The sequence below is a fragment of the Delphinus delphis genome, chromosome 20 (assembly GCF_949987515.2).
Source record: "Delphinus delphis chromosome 20, mDelDel1.2, whole genome shotgun sequence".
Lineage (NCBI taxonomy): Eukaryota > Metazoa > Chordata > Mammalia > Artiodactyla > Delphinidae > Delphinus > Delphinus delphis.
Window position 1 is genome coordinate 44,639,185 of NC_082702.1, and position 20,005 is coordinate 44,659,189.

The following is a 20,005-nucleotide window of genomic DNA, read 5'->3' on the forward strand; positions in this document are numbered from 1 at the left end:
CAGTAGGTAAAGAGTCTGTGAGTGATGGACGGGAGAGGCTTCCTCCTGCAGCCCCTCTGGTAGTTGGGCAGAGCCATTCCTTGACGTTCCCTTCACTTCCTGACTTGGTGGGCTGTGGGAGAAAGTGTACTGATAAACCCCATTAACCACATGTACCCCTCCAGTCCTTTTAGCATTTGGGCTTTAGGGGAAAGAACAGGAAACAAAGGAGGAACACAGAATACAGTGGAATAGAGGGGAGCTTGTTATCATTTAGAGGTTTGCTTCTTCAGAGGTAGGAGGTGAGAATTAAGCAGGGGGTGTGCGTAGTTGGGATTTTTTTTTCAATTAACGTACTTCATGCAGTAGTCCCAAAGCATTTGTTCATAGCTCAGTGAATTGACAGAGAATTCTGAGAATTCTCAATGATGTCTCAGACTGTTTAGGTAAAAATTTTGTTGCACTTTTTTAAAAAAAATCACAAATACATTCTTAATAAAATATACAGCAGCTCTGGATGCTTCATAGAACAGAATACATTGCAATATTTCTCTATTACAAGAAAAAAAAAGATCACCTTCCTCAAATACTGGCTATTGAAAGGACCCAGTATTGCGAATTAATATATTTCGAGCTTCAAACCTCTCCTTCGTCAAGCTCTTTGTGATATCTTTGTCCCTTTTGCCATGATAACGTGCATGCTATTTTTAAAAATTAATTTGTATCGGAGTATAGTGGCTTTACAAAGTTGTGTTAGTTTCTGCTGTAAGCATGCTATTGTTAATGAGGCCAAGGCTGTGAGCATAATCGCTGCACAAGTCAAGTGCCCGAGTGTTTCGTTCTTACAAACTGCATCCCTAGAACTGGCAGCTATCTTACAACTGTGCGCTTTTCTCATCATCACAGGAGTTTATTTCGCCAGACCCATCTCCAGGATTGGAAAAACAACCCCTAATGTAGTCTAAATAGTGTTGATTATCCATCCATTTTTCACTCTCCAAGAGTTGAGCTTTTAGACTTTCTCAGTTACTCTTGGTTTTACAGTGAAGATGCATTTCCCAGTATTATTTTTCACGTACTGGCAAGAGATTTCTGCTGTAGAACATAGAAAGTTTGTGCAGAAGAAAATCTTGGACAAAAAGAATTCTGTTCGATTTACCCAAGCCAGTTCTGTAAATTCTGAGTCTATGTTCCGATTATGAGAGGAAGTAGGTCACTGCAGTGAAGAGCTGGAGCTGTGGAGTCGGGCTTCCTGGGTTCCCATCTTGTTTCTGCGACCCTGGGCAAGCAGCTTAACCTCCATGCAGCCCAGTGTCCTTCCAAGGATGGTTATGAGGATTAATTAAGACAATACAAATAAGGTATTAGAACAATTCACGGCATACTATAGCAATTATTACTGTTAACGTTATTGTGCAGTTTCAATTTTTTGTTCAAAGTTTACCTTCTGCTTCTAGATAGCTTCACATTCATGTCAAAGGTGAAAACGCTTTTGGAGATCCAATATTGGTATTAACCATTAATATCAGAGTGTTTATACATCTTACTATGAATTTAAAAAATGCCTCTTCCAAAATAGCATGCCAGTAGGAGATTTGTAAATGTTCAAATACTTAACGTTCAAAAAAGAAGTCTGATGCTTCATATTATTGTACAATATTACTTCAGATACTTATTGACTTTTTCAACATTTGAATAGTTGAACTCATTTTTCATTTACTTTAAAAATAAAAACACTTAAAGCTCACATGTAAGAGCATTAAGAAATTGGAACAGTAAACAAGTTGGAATAAAAAGTAACAGTTTGTGTTAAAAGTGGTGTTGTAATAGGGTTAATATTCCTCTTTTAAGTGCCAAGACAGCTGTACTGGTTGTGAAAACTTTGAAATACTTCCATGCCATTGGTAAAGTAAAGTAATATTATAAACTCATTACTTCAAACTAACGATCATAGGATGATATGACAACCATTGATAAATGGAGATCTATCCTAGGGACATGTGAAACATATTTTTAGACCTATCTGCCATTCTGGCTAAGGTCGCAGTGTTGCACATCCTTTGAAACACTCTGCTTTAGGAGAAGCATCAGCATATCATTAGGTCAAATTACATACTTGCTACTACTTCTGAATAATGTAGCTTTGACTTTGGTTTTGTTGTTAGTGTGTTATATCTCTTGTTTAAGTAGTACGTGCGTGATGTTTTGATATTTATAAATTCAATAGTTTGTAATAATATATGAAACACAAGTTCCCACAATCCCTAATGAAAAAATGGATCTAGGGAATAGTCACCAATGGCTGCCAGACTAATAGTTATTAGTTATCACACAGACATTATGTGACTCCTGATGGAAGTACTTGACACCACCTACTAAGCATTCTTATAGAAAGTAGAACTTGAATCTGATTAAGCCTCTAAAGCCAACCAGTTTATAAAAAGTCAGAACTGAGAGCATGTGAGATGGCACCATGGGAATACAGTCATCAAAATCCAGAACTGGGAAGCTTTACAGGATAAACAACTCAGGTTTTACAATAAAGACATGGCAAGATTGAGGGGAGAGAATGAGGAGGAAGTGGGAAAGGGCCACCCAGGGGAGTGGAGTGAGAATAGACTAGGGAAATACTTCGATTACCAGGCAGGGTGAACGCAGGCCCCTCGTGGTTCATGATCCTGAATTTAAGCTGAGACGTGGTCAACGGGGTTGTATGATTTCTCCAGCCACGTTCAGCAGCGTGATAAGAAACAGCAAATATACACAGAGAGGCACCTTCAAGAATGCTGTTGCCCACCTTCTGAACTCTTTAATCTCTACTAATAAGGACTATCGAATACAAAGGAGAATCTTATGCTTAGAATGTAATTTCCTAAAGTAAACTGAATTCTCTGTCTTCTCACTGTTGACCCAATTGGTGGACCTAATTCTGAGATGTTGTGACTGTGCTCCAGAGCAGAAGACCTACTTCAGAACTCCTACGTTGTTGTTCTTTTTAAAAACAACTGGATAGTTATCTTTAATTTGTTTAACATATGTTTTAATTATCATATGTGTGTGTACTGATTATTTTATAGACTTCCACCTAGCGTTTTATTCTATAAGCTAACTTTTGCATTGGCCTCCAAATAGATGCCTTTTCAGACCAAGATGCCAGTTATGAAAGAAATGGGAATAATTCTCATTCACATAGGAAACCCAAAAGGACGAAAAGAGAAGTCACAATACCGAGAAACAAAATGACCTCAGGTAATGTGTAGTGAAATCAATTCCACCCTTAAGGGATGCACAAGACTTAATTAATGCCGAAATGTGTCCACATCACGGGTACTCAGTAAATATTCTTTACATTCTATTTTGTCTGATCTGAATATTGCAGTGTTTGCTTTAATTTTTTAAATTTATTTGTTTTTATTTTTGGCTGTGTTGGGTCATCGTGCTGTGCGTGGGCTTTCTCTAGTTGTGACGAGCGGGGGCTATTCTTTGTTGCGGTGTACTGGCTTCTCATTGCAGTGGCTTCCCTTATTGCAGAGCATAGGCTCTAGGCGTGCGGGCTTCAGTAGTTGTGGCACGTGGGCTCAGTAGTTGTGGCTCGCAGCCTGTAGAGTGCAGGCTCAGTAGTTGTGGCGCCCGGGCTTAGTTGCTCCGCAGCATGTGGGATCTTCCTGGACCAGGGCTCGAACCCATGTCCCCTGCCGTGGCAGGCAGATTCTTAACCACTGTTCCACCAGGGAAGCCCTAAGAAAAGTTTTTTTCCCACAAAAGTTTCCATCAAAAAAGAGTCGTGTTAAAGCCCTTGCAAAGTCTTTCATATCGTGGTATTCTCCCTTTTTTAAAAAACAATTTTGAAAAACATACTATTTGGGGAAAATGCATGAGTATGAAATGACCTCAATCAATATCAATGTTGGCTAATTATAGAGATCACCTGACAGAATGGGTGAAAAAAGAGACAAATTTAAAGTGGATCTAGGGTTTCCTTGGTGATGCAGTGGTTGAGAATCCACCTGCCAGTGCAGGGGACACGGGTTCGAGCCCTGGTCCAGGAAGATCCCACATGCTGTGGAGCAACTAAGCCCACGCGCCACAACTACTGAGCCTGTGCTCTAGAGCCCGCGAACCACAACTACTGACACCACGTGCCACAACTACTGAGCCCACGCACCTAGAGCCCGTGCTCCGCAACAGGAGAAGCCACAGCAATGAGAAGCCCGCGCACCGCAACGAAGAATAGCCCCCGCTCGCTGAAACTAGAGAAAAGCCCGCACGCAGCAACGAAGACCCAACGCAGCCAAAAATAAATAAAATAAATAAATTTTTTAAAAACTCTTTAAAAAAATAAAAATAATAAAAATAAAGGTGGATCTAGTGATATTTTTAGGGGTGGCAGCGCACAACTTCAAGGGTTGGGTGTCCTTGTCAACAAGCCCCTAAGTATCCTTTAAAAAAGCAATTTAGAAAGTGTGATTGTTGCAGAGACATTCTCTCATCTAGAGAGAATATGTATCTAAAGAACAAATGTAAAAATCAGCTTTTCTGAATACTTCGTAAATGAGTACTTGTGAGTTGGGAAAAAAGATAGTGATAGAATTAGACGGAAGTAAAGATGAGATATTTTGGAAAACCTAAATAATTCTGAAATTTCTTCTGGTTATAATGAAAGCAGTGATGTTGAAGATGCATTTGAAAAGTTTGAATAAAGCTATGTCATGAAATTGAGTTTCAGAAGAGCAAAGCTTCTAAATTAATATACTACTTTGTATAACGTGATTTTAATTATGCCTTTGTAAAACTAAATTACTGAATTAAATAAGTAGACATTTGTTTCACATACATCCTTCAAGTTTATATAGTCAAATTTGCTCAAAAATAACTTTTAAAAAATCTCATTGAGAAAGGAGGTAACCTTATATTTATGTATGTGGGGTCCTTTAAAAAACTTTGTGTCACTTTGCTTTGGGTGTGTGCCTACTAAATTTCATGTAAATGCATCTAATTATTTCACTCACTGAGAATATTTTTATAGTAGAGTTTATCATATTCAACTTTATTTTAATAACATGTCATTCCTTGCCTTGTTCTGTGCTTTCTGGTTCTAACGCTTCCATGCTTTTGTCTTTTGTTGAAATTTTGTTCTTCAGTAGTCTTGTGTTAATTATTTACCATCAAGAAGGTTTTTAAACACATTTTTTTTTTTTTTTTTTTTGTGGTACGCTGGCCTCTCACTGTTGTGGCCTCTCCCGTTGCGGAGCACAGGCTCCGGACGCGCAGGCTCAGCGGTCATGGCTCACGGGCCCAGCCACTCCGCGGCATGTGGGATCTTCCCAGACCGGGGTACGAACCCGTGTCCCCTGCATCGGCAGGCAGACTCTTAACCACTGCGCCACCAAGGAAGCCCTAAACACATTCTTATACTTATGTTTTTCTAGTTGTCGGGCTCAGGAATGAAACAGTCTCTCTTGAAATCCCCTCATCTGGTTATAGAATTATAGCACAGGTTAGTTTTTTCACCTCCCCACCCTCACTCACTAGATCTTGTTAGGATATTCTGTGGGTTTTATTCAGGTTATGGTTATAGTAAATAATTATTTTTATACTATACAACTTAAGAATACTTTTTTCACGCTTTTATCAAAGCCAGATTTCCAACAATAATTTAGAATTTATTTCTGTTTTAACTGGTTTCGTATTTATCACCAACCACTTTGTACCATAACTTCCCACTTCCGAGTTCTTAATTTCGTTTCATCTCTATTCCAGTTGTTTTTTCAAGAAAGATCTATTGGTGGAAATATTTTGGGAGCTTGTGAATAATCAAAAGGGGTCTTTCTTGTCCCTTCCTAATGTTAAAGGAAAACTTTCCCCAGACAATTTACTGATCTAATAAGCTTTTATTCAGTGACTCATGAGTTGGGCAACATCCACTCTAGCAGACAGAAAGGATCTCTTAAGAGCTGTACAAGGGGAGAGATTTTTATAGACAGAGATGAGCAGGAGCAAGGAGGTTATACTGAGCATTTACTAAGTGGTTAATGCAAGTTTACTTCTCTTATAAGGAGCAAAGGAAGTGATGGAGCTGGGTTATGTAACTTGTACTGGGCAGGCAGGCACTGACTGGTTGACTTTGGCCTTCCATTCCTGGAAGAGCTGTTTGCTGATGCGGGGCTTAGCATGAGTGGCTCCATCTTGGGCCTGATCTGGTTACTTTAACATCAGTGAGGCATATGTTGGCAGGGTGTACAGTTAAAAGGTAGGATCAGTTGCTGTAACAAAGGCCAAAATGGTAGCTTAAACAAAATAGAAGTTCATTTCTCTTTTACATAACAGTCTGAGTAAGAGGTCTAAGGCTGAAAGGATCAGTATTTTACAGGACCCAAGCTCTTCCTTGTTCTGCCATCATCAACTTGCAGCATCCATCTCAGGTCTATAAAAGCTGTTTTATCACCCTGCACTCTATGTTCACATTCCAGCAAGTGGGAAGGAGAGAGGGGTGGGATGGGGACTGATCCTTTTTTTTTTTTCAGGGCACAGCCTGGAAATCGCATCTACTACTTCTCATATCCCATTGGCCAGGACCTGATCACATGGCCACACCACTGCAAGCAAGGAGGGCTGGGAAACGTAGTCCTTAGCTGGACTGCCATGTTCTCATGGAAGGAAGGGAGGACATAGTAGAGAATAACCAACACTCTACAATGAAAGTGATGCAGTTCTTTCCTCACAGTCTTCCCCCTCAAAACTCTGTAGACATCATTGTCTTTTGGCGCTTAATGCCACAGTGGAAAAGATTAAGGCTAGCCACTCCCCCTTTTTTTTCTGGTAGCCTTTTTTTCCCATATCAGATTGCTTGTAGAATTATTTAATCCTTGTGCTACAGAAACTTTTTTTAGCATGCATCTAGGTTACTTTTCACCCATTTTGCCTAGAATGTGATGTGGCATATATACATCTTTCTTGGCCTATGAAAGTTTTATTCTATTCTACCCACTTATCCCTTCTATCTCATTTGCTCTGGTTTTGTCCCTGAGCAATGCCAGTTATCTATGTGCTATCCTGCTGGCTCCTGGCCTCCATATCTTTCCTGTCATTCTTTTAAGTGAAACGATGGTTTCCTATTTATCACTCTTGTACATTCTGAAAGAACTCCTGACATTTATCCTGCGTACCACTGATTTGACCTTTCCACCTCAGTTCTGTCCTGTATTACCTCCAACATGGATCTAAATTTTTCTGTAGCATTTTTGGTTTTCTTGAAATCCTCTACTATCATTTATTTCTCTTTTAATCTATCTCATTCTTATGCATATTAGCTTCAGTTGGTTTATCTTTAAGATTCTCTGTTTCGCAGTACAGACAAAATAAAACAGACTGTTTCAATTAAGGATGTTACACAGCTTTCTGAAATACTCTTCTGGATTTTGCTGTTGATGATTTTCAGAGCTACACTTTCCTCTGTGTCCTTTGGAGTCAATTCCCAGGTTCTAAAGTGCTATTCATAGGCTCCATTTTATTCTTTGTTTTTTTCCTTATCTTTTAAGGCAAGATCTGTCAAAACGCATTTGTCTAAGACTAAGAAATTGTATCACCCTGAATTCAGCAGCCTGTTGGCTTATTGAGTGGTCATAACCCCTTCTCAGATCGACGGTTGAAGTTCTGGGTTAGTTTGCTGTTCTCAGCAAGCTGTCAACCTAATGACCCTAATCTGAGGTGAGGTTTTACTCAGCTCTACATACATTGCTTTAATTTTCACATCGTTGGATATTATTACACCGCTTCTCAAGATGAGAAAACTAAGAGGTTAAGTCATTTGCTCAAGGCTTCATAGTTACCGTGAAAGGCAAACCAGCTCTGGACCCCAGAGTTTTGACTTGTAGAATCCAGTTTGTTTTCAATCCTCCATGCTGTTAGTCAGTTTTCTGGCTTGTCTACAGATGTATCAACAGTGGGAAATGATCACTGTGGTTTCCTATATAAAAGTTTGTGTTGTTTTTAACTGTGAATAATCCAAGTAAAATAGAAATATTTCTATCCTAAAACTTTTCCTTGAGCTTCATTGACTTTCTTTTTCCTATAGTAGCCGCTCATCTTTCAACCACATGCCACCAACCTGCTCGTGCTACTCTGGTAAGTACTGACCTTCACAGTGCACATCTTGGAATATTATTCTTTTTGTCATTCTTGGTGGGTCCTGGCAGAACTCTACTCTGTCTCGTAGAGGGCTCTGGATATAATTTTTGAAGAAGGAAAGGAAAGTACTTAAGTGCAGGAAAGAATCAGGTTTGGTGGATGCTTTATTAAAGAAAATTTGAAAGCCTCTGTTTGGCTTTCATGTTGGTACAGTTAGCATTTGTTGGGTGGTTGTTGGTTTATTCCCTGCTTCATCCCAAAAGAGGACTTGTGGCATCTTACCAAAATATATGCAATGCAATAAAGTTTAATAATTCTTTTAGGGGCTTCCCTGGTGGCGCAGTGGTTGAGAGTCCGCCTGCCGATGCAGGGCACGCGAGTTCGTGCCCCAGTCCGGGAGGATCCCACGTGCCACAGAGCAGCTGGGCCCGTGAGCCATGGCCGCTGAGCCTGCGCGTCCGGAACCTGTGCTCCGCAACAGGAGAGGCCACAACAGTGAGAGGCCTGTGCAAAATAAATAAATAAATTTTAAAAAATAATTCTTTTAAACAGGGAAAAAGAAAGAAATCTGAGTGAAAGGAAAATAAGGGTAGGACCTCTGCATAATCTATAAATTTCACCTTCAAGGGAATTCCCTGGCAGACCAGTGGTTAGGGCTCCATGCTTCCACTGTAGGGGGCACGGGTTCAATCCCTGGTCAGAGAATTAAAATCCCGCAAGCCACTCAGCATGGCCAAAAAAAAAAAAAATTTCACCTTCAAGAAACTTCTCAGCCTTCTTGCCTCTGTGTCCTGCATAGAAACCTTTTAGTGGATGTCTAAATATAGATGCATATTTATTTGATCCAACATTAAATGCAAAATGTAAGTTTTCTAGCAACATAAAAGAGAACAGGGGTGAAATAAATGCCCCTCAAAGCAGCATTTCCCAAGTGATATTCTGTAAGATAACAACCAACATTCTTAAAATGTTGCCAGAAGGAAGGAAAACAAAGGTTTTTTTTGTTTTTGTTTTTTTTGCGGTATGTGGGCCTCTCACTGTTGTGGCCTCTCCCGTTGCGGAGCACAGGCTCCGGACGCGCAGGCTCAGTGGCCATGACTCATGGGCCCAGCCGCTCCGCAGCATGTGGGATCCTCCCAGACCGGGGCACGAACCCGTGTCCCCTGCATCGGCAGGCGGACTCTCAACCACTGCACCGCCAGGGAAGCCCGACAAAGGTTCTTGACCTTAGGACTTCTCAGAGCCTTTCACGTGCCGAAGCCTAACCGCTGCGCGCTGTCTCCGAGCAAACGATCTACACTGTGCATGTGCCTCCTCCTGATCTCCCTGCTTCCAGGCCCGGCCCCTTGCTGTCCCCTCTCAACCCAGCAGTCCGAGGGGGTCCAGCACAATCAGATCATCCTGCTGCTCCTCAGAGCCCCCCAGTATCTTCCCATCTCATGGAGAGTAAAATCATACTCTTCTTGATCGCCTGACGTGACATGCTCTCTCCGCCCCCGTCCCTTCCTCCCACCCCACCCCGGGATCTTCCTGGCCTCCCCCAATTACCCCTTTTTCTCATCTAGGCTTCTTGTTCCTCAAAGCCAGCAGGCTGTGGCCTCAGGGCCTTTTCACCCCTCAAATGTCCCTCTCCAGTGTATTGGCAGAGCTCTCTCTCTCCCTATATCCAACTGTCAGCAAAAATGCCCTCTCCTGATAGCTGAGCACCCTTTCTCTTCATCTGCTTACCTTTGTTTTTTTATGTTTTTTCCTTTACTTTATTCAGTACACGGTACAATTTGTGTATCTGCCACCATTACAAGATGGAGGCTCCGTGAGGACAAGAACTTGGCTTGTTTTGTTCGTTGCTGTATCCTCAGTTCCCCAGAACATTGCTTCACATAGTAGATGTTTAATTATAATTTAGTGAATGGTTGACAGTGAGCCCAATAATATAAATTGTGAATTTTAAAGAAGGTACTATGGTTTGCCACTTTCTCAAAACTGTTAGTGCACAGGATCTTTTTGAGAGAAATGCCTATTACTACCTCACAGGGCATGGGGGCTCTAGAACACTTTTAGAAGTACTGCCTTAATTATTCATCCTTTGGTATAATCATATTCAGCCTTTTCCTTTGCATATTTTAATCTTTTAGTCCAAGACCCCGCGCCATTCCATCAGCCCATTTCCTTCAATACCACCTGGAGTCACACAGCAGGGAGTATCAGTCATGCCTGTACCTACCAGCCAGCCTCTCCCTGTGCCACCAGAGCTCACCAGGCCTACATCTGTAACACATGCTGGAAAAGCTCCGGTAGAAATAACTTCAAGCCCCAAAGAGGACTCACATTCCAGGTGTCTTCACCACTCATCCACAAGCGTCATTTCACAACACATCTGATCAGGTAAATATGGAAAATTGAAGTCACAACTTGGGTACCCTTGTGACCCTGAAAAAACACTTCTACTCTTTCCTTCTAATACGGTGATGTTTCAAGAAAATGATGCTGGAAAGGAGCCGGGTTCATCCTTTACCTCTGAGCGGAACCTAAGAATGCGTGACAGATGATGGGGTTCAGGGCAGGCTGCCCCAGAATGTGCCGAAGATGGTGAAGGCCCAACAAACTCGAGCTTTTTTTTTTTTTTTTTTTTTTGCGGTACACGGGACTCTCACTGTTGTGGCCTCTACCGTTGAGGAGCACAGGCTCCGGACGCAGAGGCCCAGAGGCCATGGCTCACGGGCCCAGCTGCTCCGCAGCATGTGGGATCTTCCCGGACCGCGGCACGAACCCGTGTCCCCTGCATCGGCAGGCAGACTCTGAACAACTGCGCCACCAGGGAAGCCAAGAAGAGCTTTTTACCTCCTTCTTAATTGCCAAAAAGAAATTAGATAGGGAGCCTGTACCAGGAAGAGAGCTATTACCAAAGATAACTTTTCTTGCATTAGAAACACATCTCCGCATGGTGTGGCAAACATTTGTTTACCAGACCTTTCCTCTTCTCATCTTCTGTGAAATGTCTTCCTCCCCTTTGATGTCCCAGACCCCTACCCCCTTCTCCTTAGCTCGGGATGGCAGCTAAACCTCAACAGCCTGTCTTTGAGTCTCCCATCTTTGGGACTCCCATACATGCGTAATTAAATTTGTTTTTCTCTTGTTAATCTGTCTTATGTCAACTTAAAAATTATTAGACCAGCCAAAGGACCTGGAAGGGAAGAAGGGAAAAGTATTCCTCCCCTAACAAACAAGCCTATATCCCAATTAAAAGCAAAACTAAACAAGTCCCTGAAAATGTTCCACAATGGGTTTTATACCCATTTCAGGATTTAATGTCTTCTTTTTTCAAATTTAATTTTATTTATTTTTTTATACAGCAGGTCCTTATTAGTCATCAATTTTATACACATCAGTGTATACATGTCAATCCCAATTGCCCAATTCATCACACCACCACCACCACGCCACGGCTTTCCCCCCTGGTGTCCATACGTTTGTTCTCTACATCTGTGTCTCAGTTTCTGCCCTGCAAATCCGTTCATCTGTACCATTTTTCTAGGTTCCACATGTATGCATTAATATACGATGTTTGTTTTTCTCTTTCTGACTTAGTTCACTCTGTATGATAGTCTCTGGATCCATCCACATCTCTACAAATGACCCAATTTTGTTCCTTTTTATGGCTGAGTAATATTCCATTGTATGTATGTACCACATCTTCTTTATCCATTTGTCTGTCGATGGGCATTTAGGTTGCTTCCATGACCTGGCCACTGTAAATAGTGTTGCAGTGAACATTGCGGTGCAAAAATGCGGTGCATTTTTGAATTATGGTTTTCTCTGGGTATATGCCTAGTAGTGGGATTGCTGGGTCATATGGTACTTCTATTTTTAGTTTTTTAAGGAACCTCCATACTGTTCTCCATAGTGGCAGAATCAATTGACATTTCAACCAACAGGGCAAGAGGGTTCCCTTTTCTCCACACCCTCTCCAGCATTTGTTGTTTGTAGATTTCCTGATGATGCCCATTCTAACTGGTGTGAGGTGATACCTCATTGTAGTTTTGATTTGCATTTCTCTAACAATTAGTGATGTTGAGCAGCTTTTCATGTGCTTCTTGGCCATGTGTATGTCTTCTTTGGAGAAATGTCTGTTTAGGTCTTCTGCCCATTTTTGGATTGGGTTGTTTGTTTTTTAAATATTGAGCTGCATGAGCTGTTTAGATATTTTGGAGATTAATCCTTTGTCCGTTGAGTCATTTGCAAATATTTTCCCCCGTTCTGAGGGTTGTCTTTTCGTCTTGTTTATGGTTTCCTTTGCTGTGCAAAAGCTTTGAAGTTTCTTTAGGTCCCATTTGTTTATTTTTGTTTTTATTTCCATTACTCTAGGAGGTGGATCAAAAAAGATCTTGCTGTGATTTATGTCAAAGAGTGTTCTTCCTGTTTTCCTCTAAGAGTTTTATAGTGTCCGATCTTACATTTAGGTCTCGAATCCATTTTGAGTTTATTTTTGTGTATGCTGTTAGGGAGTGTTCTAATTTCATTCTTTTACATGTAGCTGTCCAGTTTTCCCAGCACCACTTATTGAAGAGACTGTCTTTTCTCCGTTGTATATCCTTGCCTCCTTTGTCATAGATTAGTTTACCATAGGTGCATGGGTTTATCTCTGGTCTTTTTATCTTGTTCCATTGATCTGTTTCTCTTTTTGTGCCAGTACCATATTGTCTTGATTACTGTACCTTTGTAGTATAGTCTGAAGTCAGGGAGTCTGATTCCTCCAGCTCCGTTTTTTTCCCTCAAGACTGCTTTGACTATGCGGGGTCTTTTGTGTCTCGATACAAATTTTAAGATTTTTTGTTCTAGTTCCGTAAAAAATGCCATTGGTAATTTGATAGGGATTGCATTGAACCTGTAGATTGCTTTGGGTAGTATAGTCATTTTCACAATATTGATTCTTCCAATCCAAGAACATGGTATATCTCTCCATCTGTTGGTATCATCTTTAATTTCTTTCATCAGTGTCTTATAGTTTTCTGCATACATGTCTTTTGTCTCCCTAGGAAGGTTTATTCCTAGGTATTTGATTCTTTTTGTTGCAGTGGTAAATGGGAGTGTTTCCTTAATTTCTCTTTCAGATATTTCACCATTAGTATATAGGAATGCAAGAGATTTCTGTGCATTAATTTTGTATCCTGCAACTTTACCAAATTCATTGATTAGCGCTAGTAGTTTTCTGGTAGCATCTTTAGGATTCTCTATGTATACTATCATGTCATCTGCAAATAGTTACAGTTTTACTTCTTCTTTTCCAATTTGTATTCCTTTTATTTCTTTTTCTCTGATTGCCATGGCTAGGACTTCCAAAACTACGTTGAATAACAGTGGTGAGAGTGGACATCCTTGTCTTGTTTCTGATCATAGAGGAAGTGCTTTCAGTTTTTCACCATAGAGAATGATGTTTGCTGTGGGTTTGTCATATATGACCTTTATTATGTTGAGGTAGCTTCCCTCTGTGCCTACTTTCTGGAGAGTTTTTATTATAAATGGGTGTTGAATTTTGTCAAAAGCTTTTTCTGCATCTATTGACATTATCATACGGTTTTTATCCTTCAATTTGTTAATATGGTGTAGTACATTGATTGATTTGCGTATATTGAAGAATTCTTGCATTCCTGGGATAAATCCCACTTGATCATGGTATATGATCCTTTTAATGTGCTGTTGGATTCTGTTTGCTAGTATTTTGTTGAGGATTTTTGCATCTGTTTATCAGGGATATCGGCCTGTAGTTTTCTTTTTTTGTGACATCTTTATCTGGTTTTGGTATCAGGGTGATGGTGGCCTCGTAGAATGAGTTTGGGAGTGTTTTTCCTTTTGCTATATTTTGGAAGAGTTTGAGAAGGATAGGTGTTAGCGCTTCTCTAAATGTTTGATAGAATTCACCTGTGAAGCCATCTGGTCCTGGGCTTTTGTTTGTTGGAAGATGTTTAATCACAGTTTCAATTTCAGTGCTTGTGATTGGTCTTTTCATATTTTCTATTTCTTCCTGGTTCAGTCTCAGAAGTCTGTATTTCTAAGAATTTGTCCATTTCTTCCAGGTTGTCCATTTTATTGACATATAGTTGCTTGTAGTAATCTCTCATGATCTTTTGTATTTCTGCAGTGTCAGTTGTTACTTCTCCGTTTTCATTTCTAATTCTGTTGATTTGAGTCTTCTCCCTTATTTTCTTGATGAGTTTGTCTAATGGTTTATCAATTTTGTCTTCTCAAAGAACAAGCTTTTAGTTTTATTGATCTTTGCTATTGTTTCCTTCATTTCTTTTTCATTTATTTCTGATCTGATCTTTTTTTTTTTGGTTTTTTTGCGGTTGTGGCCTCTCCTGTTGCGGAGCACAGGCTCCAGATGTGCAGGCTCAGCGACCGTGGCTCACAGTCCCAGCCGCTCCGCGGCATGTGGAATCTTCCCAGACCGGGGCATGAACCCATGTCCCCTGCATCGGCAGGTGGACTCTCAACCACTGCGCCACCAGGGAAGCCCTAGCTACTCATTTTGATGTGTGATTATTTCGTTTTTCTAAAACTCATAATACATTCTAATTCATGAGCTCTAAGTCTTAATTTATCAAAAGCATATGATTTTTTTTTATTGGAACAGGAGTCATCCAAAGTCCCAGACTATATCACCGGTCATTTTCTTTAAAACCATTTGTGATTCTAGGCTTATCATTTCCCCATTTGTAAAATAAAATAATAATAATAGACCCTTCTGAAGAAAGGTTCTGATGGTATTTTTACGCCCTTTGAAAGGCAGCTAAGTACTCTTGTTTGTTCTCAGATGAGCAATATACACGGGTGCTGACTCCAGAGAGCCTGCAGTATGGGGTTGGCACCTACTACATAACAGCCCTGTTGAATGGAAGCAAGGAGGGTGCCCAGCAGACGCCCGCCCTGTTTCCGATGGTCACTGCCGTCACCCAGTGTTATTTCTGGGACACGTGGAGGAGCAGCGGATGCCAGGTCAGAAGCTGCCCACTTGTGCTGCTCTCCCACTTCGGCTGGCAGTAAACTCAGGGCTCTGTCATCTCATTTGGGGCGGCCCAGAAAGCAAAAGCGTTGGAAGGGAGATAAATCAGCCTGGTTAAAAGTAGGAGGCGTGTGTGGTGGGCTGAGAGAACGTGTCTCTTTGGAGCAGGCTTCTGCTTTAGATTTGTCATTTTTTCCCCAAACATTAGTCCAGGGTGAATCTGACAATCTACATAAAGTAAGACAAGTGGTATATGGAAGCTGATCAATTCTACAAGTACTAAATATGCGGAGGGTAAAATGAGGCCGACTTTCTGCTGCATAAAAGAGAACTTTTGTTGCTTCTTGGCCTTTTGGCTAAGATCAAGTGTAGTATCTATTTATGTCAATTTAATATCTGATACAGCCTCTGTTCAAGGACAATATAGCAACTGGATTTTTGGAGCAGGGAGTTGGAATAGGAGCTTGCTCCGTTCACTCCAAAAAAAAAAGAGAGAACTCTTGTACTTAAAAATAAGCTAACAGATTCCTGTACACTCTAAGCCAGGTGGGGACAGACTGTCCCTTCTGCAATTACTGCCTCGTTCCAGGTGTCTGACCGCTTTAAAAGGGTGCTGTACGTTTTCACACTAGTGGTCCTGTGAGATCCTGTCTGGTTTCATGTGCACAAAGAATGGGCTGTAAGCGTCTGGAAATCCTGAGGCAGCTCTTCCTAAAAGATCTGATAGGGCTTCCCTGGTGGCGCAGTGGTTAAGAATCCGCCTCCCAATGCAGGGGACACGGGTTTGATCCCTGGCCAGGGAAGATCCCACATGCCACACAGCAGCTAAGCCTGTGCACCACAACTACTAAGCCTGCGCTCTAGAGCCCACGAGCCACAACTACTGAAGCCCATGTGCCTAGAGCCCGTGCTCCGCAACAAGAGAAGCCACTGCAATGAGAAGCCCGCGCACCACAACAAAGAGTAGCCCCGGCTCGCCGCAACTAGAGAAAGCCCACACGCAGCAATGAAGACCAAACACAGCCAAAAATAAAAACAGATAATTTTTTTTTTTTTTAATGTGAGAGTGTTATCCAGATTGAGAATACAAGGAACGAGGATTCCTTGGAAGGCTTCCGCACCATTCATGCAACCCCTCAGACTGGGAGCTTGTTAAAATGCAGAGTCTGTCGCAGTAAGTTGGGGCGGGCCGGAGAGTCTGCCTTCTGACAAGTGTCCAGTGCGGCTCGGCAGGGAAACCCCATGGAGTAGCGAGGTGGGGGAGATGTTCTTCTCTCCCAGCAGTGACCACCTACTGCAAGAGGCATCAGGACATTTCCTGCCTCCTTGAAGCCTTTGTAATTTGGACTCCATGAAAGTATCAGAACTCAGAGTGCACGATGAGAATTCCTCCAACGGCCAAAAGTGGACTGGGCAACCAGAACTTAACCTTGTTCTGTGGAAGGAAATCAGTCATCCTGACAGCATTTTAGGCTTTTCATCTACAAAATCAGGTGTGGAATTGGTACCTTCCATTCATTTGCTTAGTGACATTTTGAAAGATATTTTTTATAAAGAAATGTTACAATATATGAAAAGTTATAGGGAATAATATGATTAAAAAATTAAAGACACCACTCAGCTTTATCACAAAGTTTGTATTTTGCTGTATTTAGTTCAAGTATTTTAAAATTTAAAAAAAACACTGGGAATTGTACCCCAATAAAGATGTTAATTAAAAAAAAAAAAAAAAAAAAAAAAACACTGGGATAATGGAAGATCTGGATCTATCCCTCTCCAACCTCATTTCCTCATTCTTACCAAAGGGTCACCCCTGTCCGGAATTTGGTATATGTGTTCATTCCTTTTCTTTTTTTTAAAGGATCAAACTTTTCTTTTTTTAATGTATTTATTTATTTGGCTGCATTGGGTCTTCATTGCTGCACACGGGCTTTCTCTGGTTGCGGCAAGCGGGGGCTCTTCATTGCGGTGCACAGGCCTCTCATTGCGGTAGGTTCTCGCTGCATAGCACTGGTTCTAGGCGCGCGGGCTTCAGTAGCTGTGGCTCGCAGGCTCTAGAGCGTAGGCTCATTAGTTGTGGCACACGGGCTTAGTTGCTCCACGGCATGTGGGATCTTCCCGGACCAGGGCTCAAACCCACGTCCCCTGCACTGGCAAGCAGATTCTTAACCGCTGTGCCACCAGGGAAGTCCTATGTGTTCATTCTTTCAGCAGATATTTATTGAGCATCTAATACATTCCAGACCCACGTATAGGAGCTAGTATTGGACAAGAATGTCCTCATGAGCTTACTTTCCAATGAGGGAGGCTGACAAACTGGATTCATGAATGGTGGTTTGCACACTTTTGGTCTTTGTGTAAATGGTACGATACTATTATATTCTTTTTTTTCTTTTTAAGTTTATTTATTTTTTGACTGTGCCTCATGACATGCAGGATCTTAGTTTCCTGACCAGGGGTCGAACCCGTGCCCCCTGCAGTGGAAGCACAGAGTTTTAACCACTGGACTACTAGGCAAGTCCCTATTATATCCTTTTTTTAACTTGCTTTGTTCATTCAGCATTCATCCAAGTTGATGAATCCAGCTTCAATTCACTCATTTTTAACTGCTGTATAGCAGTCCATCAGTTGTGGATTTTTAAAATTATTTATTTTATGTTTGGCTGCGTTGGGTCTTCGTTGCTACGCGCGGGCTTTCTCTAGTTGCGGCGAGCAGGGGTTACTCTTCGTTGCGGTGTGAGGCCTTCTCATTGCGGTAGCTTCTCTTGTTGCGGAGCATGGGCACTAGGCGCCTGGGCTTCAGTAGTTGTGGCATACAGGTGCAGTAGTTGTGGCTTGTGGGCTCTAGAGCACAGGCTCAGTAGTTGTGGCGCATGGGCTTAGTTGCTCCGTGGCATGTGGGATCTTCCCTGACCAGGGATCTAACCCGTGTCCCCTGCATTGGCAAGTGGATTCTTAACCACTGCACCACCAGAGAAGTCCAGCAGCCCATTAGTTTGCCTCTGCTTACTTATTTGTTTGTTTGTATGTTCTGTTACTGGACACACAAGTTGTTCTGATATCTCCTAGTTGTAAACAGTGTTGACAGAGACATCCTTTCTCACGTTTCCTTGTGCACGTGTGCGAAATTCCCCCAGGATATACATTCAGAACTGGAATCACAGGATTCAAGGAGTTTTGCTTCTTCAGTTTTACTAGATGTTGCCAAGCTGCTGTGCCCATCAGTTGTCCCAGTTTACACCAGCAGAGAATAAGCGATCAGCCCTTGTTTCCCAGATCTAAATGCCTGTGTTTTACATGCGTCCTTTTCTTAGCACGCCAGTTAGAATCAACGTCTTGACTGTTATTCCACGTTGGGCCACAGAGCCCACTTTTGAGGACACAGTGTCTGTGTAACCACCTAACCTACTTGGGCGGCGATTTCTTCATTGTGCCTCGTGATGACAGTTTCTTTCTAATTTCTGTTCTATATCTTTCTTATATTTTCCTACATGTGGAAATTCTAGAATACACAAAATATCTGTTTCTTTATGGCTGTTGGTCTAGAATTACCATTTTTAGTAAATAAAAATACAAGACAGTTAAATTTGAATTAGAAATAGTGAATGCATTTTTAGTATAAGTATGATCCCAAATTGTTCATCATTTGTCTGAAATTCACAGTTAACTGCGTGTCCTGTATGTTATCTGATAACCCTTTCTGGGTGGGTGGGAGGTGGAGATATTTAGAGGTCCAAGACCCGATCAGTTGATTCCATGAATATTTCATTTTAGAGACATAAACTCTGGACTGTCAGGCCTTATTCCCCCCTTTTGTCACTTAACTTAGGTCTACTTATCTGTACATCTTCTCCCCACACCTCACCCTTTCTTTCCACAGAGCTGCCGCAGTGCGTCCTCCTGTTTCTAGCTGGAGGATGCAGGGGTCTATGCTAAGTGAAGATGTGCTAGTTTTCTCGGTTCTGCTTTTTCCTGCAGGTGAGGGTCACTGTCCTGGCTGATAATGACCCCAGTTCTCAGTTCCACTACCTTATTGAGGTCTCCACGGGCTATCGAAGAAGGGCTGCTACAACAGCTAACGTTAGTGAAATAAATGTTCCTCATTTGTTACTTGGTGTCTTCTGCCATGTGAGGTACAGTCTGACTTGGTAATATCCCTGTGTCCAATTGTCCTTTACAAGGATCCCAGACAGTGATCTTTCCTGGTTCTAATCTGTACACCTGAAGAGCTCTTTCTGCTTGTCTCAGACCCCAAGGCTTCATTTAATTGCAGTTTTCTCTGTCCTCATCTTTCTCCTTAGAGATAAACCAAAAGAATCCCGTTATAACTTCCTATACTGTATCTTTCGTTGTCACGTTATAGGTGGTTATCACCCTTTATGGATCAGAGGGGCAGAGCGAACCCCATCATCTTTGTGATTCCCAGAAAGCAGTCTTTGAACGAGGGGGACTGGATGTCTTCCTCCTGGGTACTCCGTCTTCTCTGCAGGAATTACACACCCTGCAGCTCTGGCATGACAGTTCTGGCGTCAGCCCTTCTTGGTAAGTACCTGTATCAAGCTGGCATGTTGCTTCTTCTCTGAAGATCTTTAGCATTCTGGGGAAAGACCTGCATGGCTTTACGATAAATAACTATAATGCTTTGGGCCAAATAGTAACAAATGACTGTTAGATTTTAGTTTCAGAGATGTCTACGCAGAAGAAACCCTGGAAGGAAATATGGAAAATTAACAACACGATTTTTTACGGGTGGTAGAATGATAGATTTTTTTTCCATCAAATGTTGTCATGATGGTGAACAGCAAATAATAATGAAATAGTGCCCGAAAGTACCATAAATTGAAAGTATCTCTAAATATGAAAACTATCTTCAAAGAGTAAATTTAGTAAATGACTGTC

The 20,005-nt window shown here is 41.6% G+C and overlaps 1 protein-coding gene and 1 pseudogene across 1 annotated transcript in view; both read left to right on the forward strand.

Moving 5' to 3' along the window:
• PKD1L3 (polycystin 1 like 3, transient receptor potential channel interacting) overlaps positions 1-20,005 on the forward strand; it is a 58,574-nt gene that overhangs the window by 2,804 nt on the left and 35,765 nt on the right. Inside the window, 7 exon segments of the mRNA XM_059999300.1 lie at positions 3,112-3,228; positions 9,443-9,552; positions 10,242-10,436; positions 10,438-10,491; positions 14,890-15,099; positions 19,085-19,186; positions 19,470-19,651. Of these exon segments, the coding sequence (XP_059855283.1) occupies positions 3,112-3,228; positions 9,443-9,552; positions 10,242-10,436; positions 10,438-10,491; positions 14,890-15,099; positions 19,085-19,186; positions 19,470-19,651 (970 nt within the window).
• Positions 15,443-15,622, forward strand: LOC132417411 (U2 spliceosomal RNA; annotated as a pseudogene).